The 10,085-nt window shown below is 42.8% G+C and overlaps 1 protein-coding gene across 1 annotated transcript; it reads right to left on the bottom strand.

Annotated features, from left to right (window-relative positions):
• Positions 1 to 683: 683 nt before the first annotated feature.
• Positions 684 to 10,081, bottom strand: LOC124018272 (MORN repeat-containing protein 4-like; the record flags this gene model as incomplete). Its single annotated transcript, XM_046333538.1, has 3 exons — positions 684 to 4,565; positions 5,297 to 5,406; positions 9,999 to 10,081. Coding segments are annotated over 3 exons (381 nt in total), but the record flags the coding sequence as incomplete, so codon positions are not given.
• Between the last annotated feature and the right edge of the window lie 4 nt (positions 10,082 to 10,085).

Raw genomic sequence — 10,085 nt, 5'->3', positions numbered from 1 at the left:
TGAACAGTAGTGTACATTTGAACAGTAGTGTACATTTGAACAGTAGTGTACATTTGAACAGTAGTGTACATTTGAACAGTAGTGTACATTTGAACTGTAGTGTACATTTGAACAGTAGTGTACATTTGAACAGTAGTGTACATTTGAACAGTAGTGTACATTTGAACGGTAGAACCAAGAACAGGTGGAAGGTGATTCAATACACAAAAGTGAAAGGACAAGTCATAATTCAAAAGGATAAGTCATTCTGGAGTGTCATATTTTCAAATGGAGACGGAACAGATGTTCAGTGATTCCAGCGTGATACTAAGGCAGGAGCCATGATTTCATACAGCAACAACGGTGGATGCCTAACAAGGCCAGCTCAGTACAGCTTGGTTTGGATCGGCTCTGTTCGGCCCAGTTGTGTAAAAATCCCTCTAGAGCCACATAAATGAATGACAGATGTAAGACAGACCCCCCCCCCCCCACACACACACCAGAAATAAGCTGCACCCCATTTTTTCTATTGATAAAAATCCATCTTGTAAATATATACTTGAATAGGCAAGTTTGAGGTGAAACACAGCTGCCCTCAGTTTCAATGGGTATGACACCTCTCCCCTAATACCCCCTCCCCCTGCACACTACATATACACACAGACAACTCTCCCCTAATGCCTAATACCCCCTCCCCCTGCACACTACATATACACACAGACAACTCTCGCTTAACAGGCACAATGTCACATCATCATACCACGTGTGAAATGTGTGTTAGTCACTAGCATGACTGTTCACAAAACTTGAGATTAGTTAAGTTCAAAACTTTTTTTCTGTAAAAACACACACTGACATTAAACATTTAATCTTATTCATCGTAAAAAATAGATGACATATTTGTCAGATACAGGAAGGGAACAGCTATACAGGAAGTGAATCTGTGTGTTCTTGTAATGGTGGTTTTCTTCTGTGTGATGAAGTTGTTGACAAATCAAAACCTGTGCTCCACTGTCCGACTTTATCCCCATGGCACCCTATTCCCTATATAGTGCACTACATTTGACCAGGGCCCATAACCCTATGACAGACACAGCAGTAGTTTAGTATTCTCCTCTCTGTTTCTAAACCCTTATTTAAGGACGATTGCATCCCAAAGTTAAAGTGCTAAATATCTTTATCAAATTGCACTAGTGTCATCTTAATGCAGACATACTTGTCATTTGTCCCAATATGGCCACCATCCCTTACCACCCAATGAAAATACCCCCCCTACCATCATCCCTACCTACACATCAATAGTCCTTCCGAACCTCCCAACACAGTAGCTATAACCAGGGACAGGAGCTTTCCCTAACCATGTGACCGGACCAGTAGGGACTTAGACAACAATAATTCAAGCCTGGAGATTTTGGGCAGATCACATGATCAGGGAAAATATTCTGTCCTGCTTGCTACCAGGGGAGTACTCCAGTCCCTAGTGAGGCATTTATTGAGATCCACTGATCTGGAATCAGCTCCAAGGTCCTGCTCCAGTCTCTTGGCACAGTATGGTTGGTTGGCATTAAGATAATGGCGTTTCAGTCAGCTGACCCCAGAACAGATTGAGCCATGTTATGTGGCACAGAGTATGAATTCTTCTAATGCTGGCCTCTAATACTGAGTCTCTGGCCTCTTAATACTGAGTCTCTGGCCTCTTAATACTGAGTCTCTGGCCTCTTAAGCTGCTTTTCCACAGGGACACCGGTGTAAAGTCTGAGTCTTTAGGCCAAGCACCGGTGTAAAGTCTGAGTCTTTAGGCCAAGCACCGGTGTAAAGTCTGAGTCTTTAGGCCAAGCACCGGTGTAAAGTCTGAGTCTTTAGGCCAAGCACCGGTGTAAAGTCTGAGTCTTTAGGCCAAGCACCGGTGTAAAGTCTGAGTCTTTAGGCCAAGCACCGGTGTAAAGTCTGAGTCTTTAGGCCAAGCACCGGTGTAAAGTCTGAGTCTTTAGGCCAAGCACCGGTGTAAAACCCTGTGATGGAAATGTGACAGATCCAAATATGGTCTCTGCCTGCTTGGACACTAGTTTCAACTCCTGAGTAGTTGCGGTTGGTGTCGGTTAGAGCTGATCTGGGAACACATTTAGCAGTAGGTAGGTAGCACCGTATGTTGAATGAATGGTTAGGAACGAGGAGGAGGTGTGGGTTTTGGCTCAGCAGATCCTGGATCAGATTCAGTAGCTCGTTGGTTGACTGTGATGTGGAGGGTAAAGTCTAATGACATGTAAGCGCACCAAGCAGGCACAACCAGAGGGGAAAACACATGATGTAGACGTAGAGAGGAATGGAAAGACGTGGATAGAGGAGGATGTGGACACAAAGAGGGGTGAGGAAAAAACACAGATCAAGATAAAGAAAGAAAAGAGAGAGAAAGAAAAGAAGGGAATATACAGTGTACATGGGGCCGTGGCGGTCATCACATTTCGTCAGCTGGTGATTGTCATGCAGATAACTGCCGATCTCACGGTAATTGACCGCTGATTAGCATAAACATGTTTAGCATCTCCAGCTTCAATGCACAGCCTACAAGCCACTGATGCGGACCTTTTCGAAAGTCTACATTTATAAAGTACAATACATCCACGTAATATAGCCTACACCATCACAATACATCTATTATTCATTTTAGGCAGGTCTAAAGAAACATGTTGACGTGAAGAAAATGTTGCCTATTTTAGAAGAACAGAAGAACTGAATAACACTCTGAGTTGTCCTTATGATACGGCTCTGATCTGGCTATGCCATATGGCTGTGGGCGACACTAGTTCATTTTGCAGACTGGATTAGTTTATCATTCCCGTGGCATTATTTTATATTATTTTACATGAAGAACAATACAATTGAACACAGCTAAATAAAATAGAAAGGATATTTTTTCCAAAATGTTTCCAAGGGACTGCGCCCATATGGCTATTCTGTGTTGAGCGGTTAACAAAGGAACAGGACTTCCTGTATGCTTCATTTATTTATTCATTCAACTTTAGCTGTGATACAAACGTTGGGCTATATGTTTAGAATTTGAATGCATTCTAAGGCCGTATGATGCGACAAACGATGATCTGAAAAAAGCTGAATGAAAGGGAAGCACTCTGCTGTGTTTCTTACGCAGGCTGCACACACTTCATCAGTCTCTCATTCACTACTCGACAAGCGCTGGATAATGAAAGGGAAGTACTCTGCTGTGTTTCTTACGCAGGCTGCACACACTTCATCAGTCTCTCATTCACTACTCGACAAGCGCTATTCTCAATTTAATCTGGTCTTTACATATAGCCTATTAATATATGTGTGGAATTATTTAGTAGGGTACACTGTTTATAAAGCGGATTAATGAACTTAATTTGAAGAATTAAGCAATAAATATAGCAGTAAGAGAAAGCTGGGATCTTCTTTTAAATGGTGTCCAGTCAAAACTGTTTTCACACGAGATCGCACAATGATGGCTTATAAGAACAGGTTTCACTAGGCTCTGTAGGCTATGGGCACTACAACCATGTTCCAGGGGTCTTGGGCTTAGAGGCTACTTTTGGAGTTATTTGGACACTTTTGTTGTGATTACAAACCTTATCAAAACATATAGGCCTATGGGCTAGACCACACAATGCATGCGACTATAATCTAATAAAAGTCCCCCACTGTTTCTTGCCTTAGATTGCACACACTGGGCATCATTCACAAGGGATAATATTGTCACCCATCAGACTATTCTCAATTTAATCTTGCCTTTACATATGCTAAATAATATTTGAGTGAGATTAATTTTGGTTTAGAATGGGCCATTATCATGTACCTCTCAGCCATATGCACTTGAATAGCGAACGGAAGGCACTTTTCCCACGGTTCATTTTCATGCCAGCTAGGTAGGCTACTCCGATTGTAAAGCGAAGCAATATGCTTAATATTAGCAGAGTTGAGAAATAAATATAGTTAGCCTACAGATAGCTGATGGGATCCTCCTCTTTTTAATAGAGACAATCAAAAGTCTGAGTCTGCCAGGCGCACCGGTTTGCGTGTGTCAAGAACTGCATCGCTGCTGGGGTTTTCACGCTCAACAGTTTCCTGTGTGTATCAAGAATGGTCCACCACCCGAAGGACATCCACTCAACTTGACACAACTGTGGGAAGCATTTGCAGTCAACATGGGCCAGCATCCCTGTGGAACGCTTTTGACACCTTGTAGAATCCAGGCCCCCAACGAACTGAGGCTCTTCTGAGAGCAAGGGCGTTCTTAATGTTTTGTACACTGTGTACAGAGGAGTACAACCGTAAAGACAGAGAACAGAATGAGATGAATGAAGAAAAAGAAGAGTGTGAGTATGATAGTGAAGTGCTCCCTGAGTAGCGCACCCTAGCTGCAGGTCACATGGAGAGAGCCCGTGCCTTGGCGGCTGCCCCCTGTGCCCGCTGCACCGTGCCCTGGCACCCCTCTCTGCCCACCAGCTGGCCTCTCTCAAACAGACCCTCGTGACTCGTCCCTCCTCTTCCTCCTCCTCTTCCTCCTCCTCCTCCCCCTCTTTCCGGACCTCCGTCAGCGAACGTCAGCATACCTGCAAAGGTCATGTTTTAGTTCAAGTCTTAAGGATCCGCCCCTTTTTTCAATTTTAGCCTAAAATGACATACCCAAATCTAACTGCCTGTAGCTCAGGACCTGAAGCAAGGATATGCATATTTTTGATACCATTTGAAAGGAAACACTTGGCAGTTTGTGTAAATGTGAAATCAATGTAAAATAATATAATAGATCATCTATATATTTACATCTATAATAGATGTAAAAGAACACATTAGATCCGGTAAAAACATGCATTTTTTTGTATTTGTTTTGTACAATCATATTGGAAATGCAAGAGAAAGGCCATATTGTATTATTCCAGCCCAGATGCATTTTAGATTGCAGTGTATTTTCAAAGTTTTAGACTGAATCAATGAACCATTGCATTTCTGTTCAAAATGTTGTAGATTAACAAGAATTTAGGCTTTCTGACAATATCAGATATGTCTATGTCCTGGGAAATGTTCTTGTTACTTACAACTTCATGCTAATCGCATTAGCCTTCGTTAGCTCCACCGATCCCGTAGAGGTTTTAAACTGAAACCTAACCTTACTGCTACACATTAAACCTCCCTCTAAATATACAGAATACTTGAAAAAGACCCTGCTACAGATTCATTTTACAAATTGAGTTGTGTCATTTAACAGTGAGAGAGAGCGAGAATTAACTTGTTTAGTTATAAGTTATAAGTCTAAAGAGAGTGTTGCTGAGATTCTACTGTTTACCGTATCCCTGCACACATCCACTCTTGAACTCTCCTTCGAACTTCATCCCGTCAAAACAACTGAAGACGCCTGCGCCTTGGAACTTTCCCTGAATGAAGTCTCCTTCGTACCTGCAAGAGACACACAGATGCACAAACAGTGGGGTGTGTTCATTAGGCACCAAACGGAAGAACACAGATGGAAACAGGGAGGAACTAACTGGGTTTGTCCAATAAGAAATTCTCAGGTCTGTGGACAATGCTATCAACATTTACATTTTAGTCATTTAGCAGACCCTCTTATCGAGAGCGACTTGCTCAAGGCGACATCGACAGATGTTTCACCTAGTCGGCTCAGGGATGTGAACCAGAGACCTTTTGATTACTGGCCAAGCGATGTTAAAACTCCTTGACGCACCCATCCCGTTAGCGGGATCATTTTCAGCATCATCCGCTGAATTGCAGAGCGCCAAATTAAAATTAAATTACTAAAAGATTTAATTTTCATGAAATCACAAGTGCAATATAGCAACAACACAGCTTAGCTTGTTGTTAGTCCACCTGCTGTGTCCGATTTCGAAAAAGCTTTTCGGCGAAAGCATACCAAACATTTATGTAAGGACATCTCTCTCAGCAGACAAAACATTACAAACAGCTAGCAGCAAAGTAGATTGGTCACAAAAGTCAGAAAAGCAATAAAATTAATCACTTACCTTTGATGATCTTCAGATGTTTGCACTCACGAGACTCCCAGTTACACAATAAATGTTCCTTTTGTTCCATAAAGATTATTTTTATATCCAAAATACCTACATTTGGTTGGCGCGTTATGTTCAGAAATCCACAGGCTCGAGCGGTCACAATGGGCCAGAAGAAAATTCCAAATAGTATCCGTAAAGTTTGTAGAAACATGTCAAACGTTTTTTATAATCAATCTTCAGGTTGTTTTTACAATATATAATCAATAATATTTCAACCGGACTGTAGCTTCTTCAATAGGAGAGAGAGAGAGAAAATGTCTGCTCCACTCTGTTGGCGCATGCAAAACACTGCTGGCACCCAGCTATCCAATAACGCGATGTGATCATTCTCGCTAATTTTTCAGAATAAAAGCCTGAAACTATGTCTAAAGACTGTTCACACCATGTGGAAGCCATAGAGAAATTAATCTGGTTGATATCCCTTTAAATGGACGGAAGGCATGCAATGGAACAGGGAGATTAGTTTCTCTTAGGCACTTCCTTGTTGGATTTTCCTTAGGTTTTCGCCTGCAATATCAGTTTGGTTATACTCACAGACAATATTTTGACAGTTTTGGAAACTTTAGAGTGTTTTCTATCCTAATCTGACAATTATATGCACATTCTAGATTCTGGGCCTGGGAAATAGGCAGTTTCATTTGGGTACGTTTTTCATCCAAACATCAAAATACTGCCCCCTACACTCAACAAGTTAACTGCTAGGCTACCTCACACAACATGGGCCTATGCTACATAATCAAACATCTGGATAACCCAAAGACGAATGCAGTGATATTGTTTGTGGACTTTAGTTCAGCATCTGTCAGTGGGACACTGACTTCCTGTCCAACATGATGCAACATGTGAAGCTGGGAAAACACCTTTCAGACTATTTATCCCGCAGCCCTGGAGCGCCACAAGGATGTGTGCTCTCGCCTCTACTCACTCTACACCAATGACTGCACCTCCAACAACGCATCTGTCAAACTACTCAAATTTGCAGATGACACAGCTCTGGTCATCACCGAAGGCGATGAGTCCATGTACCATGGAGAGGTCGACCGGTTAATGGCACGGTGCAGTCGCAATATCCTGGAACTCAACACAGAGAAAACCGTGAAAATGGTGGTTGACTTTAGAAAATGCCCCCCACAATCTCTCCGCCTCTAGATTGATGGCTCAGCTGTTAGCACAGTTGAATCACTCAAATTCCTGGGCACCATCACCTCCCACAACTTCAAATTGGAGGACAGCATCACGGAGGTCGCCAAGAAGGCACAGCAGCAGATGTATGACTTGCGGTAGGTGAAACAACTCAATCTCCCAGTCAATCCTAAACCGGCTTTCCGCATTAACCGCCGAGTCCATCCTCACCTCTATCACCGTCTGCTTTGGGCCTGGATCTGCCCGCCGCAAGGGCAAACTACAATGCATTGTCCGTTCTGCAGAGAGGGTCATCGGCTGCCACCTGCCCTCCATCGAGGTCCTGCTCGACTCCAGGGCAAGGAAGTGTGCAGGAAAGATCATTGCCAACCCCTCCCACCCGGTCACCCCCTCCTCCAGAGATGCCCTTCTAGAAGGCGGTTCCGGTCACTCATGACCAAAACTGCCACCTGAAAAGTCTATTCCCCCGGGCTGTGACCCTCACCAACCAGCTATCTGGCCTATAGAGACTGAAGGACTATGGACTCGATGCTGCACACCGCATCAAGCCATCTCAGAACTGTAATCTAAATAACTGTACTATACTGCATTGAACTCTGTTCATCTCTGAAAATAGACATATTTATACTGATACTATAAATTTGTACACCCACTGTGTATCAAACGTAACCTTTGTTTTAACTTGTCTGTATTCTGTCTCTAAATGTTGTCTATCATTTGCAGCACCATATCACCAAGGAACATTCTGACTATGTTGTCTTTCACGAGTAGAACCATATCACCAAGTAACATTCTGAATATGTTGTCGTTCACTATCAGCACCATATCACCAAGTAACATTCTGACTATGTTGTCGTTCACTAGCAGCACCATATCACCAAGTAACATTCTGACTATGTTGTCTTTCACTATCAGCACCATATCACCAAGGAACATTCTGACTATGTTGTCTTTCAGGAGTAGAACCATATCACCAAGTAACATTCTGACTATGTTGTCGTTCACTAGCAGCACCATATCACCAAGTAACATTCTGATTATGTTGTCTTTCACTACCAGCACCATATCACCAGGGAACATTCTGACTATGTTCTCTTTCACTAGCAGCACCATATCACCAAGTAACATTCTGACTATGTTGTCGTTCACTAGCAGCACCATATCACCAAGTAACATTCTGACTATGTTGTCTTTCACTAGCAGCACCATATCACCAGGGAACATTCTGACTATGGTGTCGTTCACTAGCAGAACCATATCACCAGGGAACATTCTGACTATGGTGTCGTTCACTAGCAGCACCATATCACCAGGGAACATTCTGACTATGGTGTCGTTCACTAGCAGCACCATATCACCAGGTAACATTCTGACTATGGTGTCGTTCACTAGCAGCACCATATCACCAGGGAACATTCTGACTATGGTGTCGTTCACTAGCAGCACCATATCACCAGGGAACATTCTGACTATGGTGTCGTTCACTAGCAGCACAATATCACCAAGGAACATTATGATTCTGATTTTAGTTTTCTGTAGCAAAGCGTTTAAAAGTGTTTTTCACTGCTTACCATAATGAATAGGACCCTAATGTCAAGGAGTTTGTTTCTGCACACTGATTGTGTTAAGTTTGTTTTGAGTGGATTCTCAAAAATGTATTTGTTAGGCAGTTGTCTGGTGCATAACTATTTAGTGAGCTATGCTGTCATATAATAGATATCATTCAGCTGAGAAATGTCACCAAGAAGTCTCGAACAAGAACAGAATGCTGTCAGAACACAGACAAATATAAGCAGAGAACCTTGACCTGATGTGGGTGGAATCTTCACTGATGGACTGATCCATTCTCCTGTTCTCACAACCCAGGTGTCAGGATTTGGCCAGGGTTGTTCCGGTTTTTGGTCACTAGATGCCCCCATTGTGCCTTTTGACCTTTTGTTTTCCCTTGATCCCCATTATTATTTGCACCTGTGCCTCGTTTCCCCTGATTGTATTTAAACCCTTTGTTTTCCTCAGTTCTTTGCTCTGTGTTTGTATGTTAGCACCCAGCCCTAGTACTCTGAGAACTCTTGTTGATCCCGGTGGACTCTCTTGTGGAATTCTGTTTTTTGTTCTTGTTTGTTTGTTTTTTTGAGTATCTTTTGAGGCTTTTTGTGCTTTACCTTCCACCTTGTGGATTTACCTTTTTTGTCTTGGAGGATTTCCTTTGTTCTTGTAGGATTCCTTTTGAGGTTGTGGAGTTACATGTTTTCCTGAAGAACTTCACTTTTTACTTCATTAAATACACCGTCTCAAGTACTGCTGTGTCTGCCTCATCTTCTGGGTTCTGCCGACTATTCGTGGCTCAGTTGGTTAAGTGACTGTTTCTCACTCCGGAGACCCGGGTTCGTAACCGGGTCCTGACAGGTGAAGGAGGTTGGTTATAATTACGATGCAAGCAACACAAATTGCATCCCCACATGACTTTGTGTGACATCGGAGTAGAGTTGGATCTAGAGGAAAGCGTTGCCTGTTGCTTCTAAAATCACATGACTTTGTGTGACATCGGAGTAGAGTTGGATCTATAGAAAAGCGTTGCCTGTTGCTTCTAACATCACAACACTAAGAGAACATCTGTTTGCAGAACCATATGGACGCGGTAAGGAATTCAACTTCCAGTTAGAAGTAACACAAATGAAGACAATGAACAGGGGAGATCTAAATGCAACACGTTGCCTCAGGGCATCGGTCAATATAAATGTGCTATAAGGGGGAAGACGTCAGACAGTTTTAATCATTAGCAGGGTCAAAGGTGAAATAGGAATGGTGAGACATTGTTACCTGGATCCATCAGGGAAGACCAGCATCCCACAGCCGTTGAAGAGTCCGTTCTCGAACTGACCCGTGTAACAAGTCCCATCAATTAAC

Source organism: Oncorhynchus gorbuscha, unplaced genomic scaffold (genome assembly GCF_021184085.1).
Source record: "Oncorhynchus gorbuscha isolate QuinsamMale2020 ecotype Even-year unplaced genomic scaffold, OgorEven_v1.0 Un_scaffold_460, whole genome shotgun sequence".
Taxonomy (NCBI): domain Eukaryota; kingdom Metazoa; phylum Chordata; class Actinopteri; order Salmoniformes; family Salmonidae; genus Oncorhynchus; species Oncorhynchus gorbuscha.
This window is presented reverse-complemented; position numbering and strand designations above follow the sequence as displayed.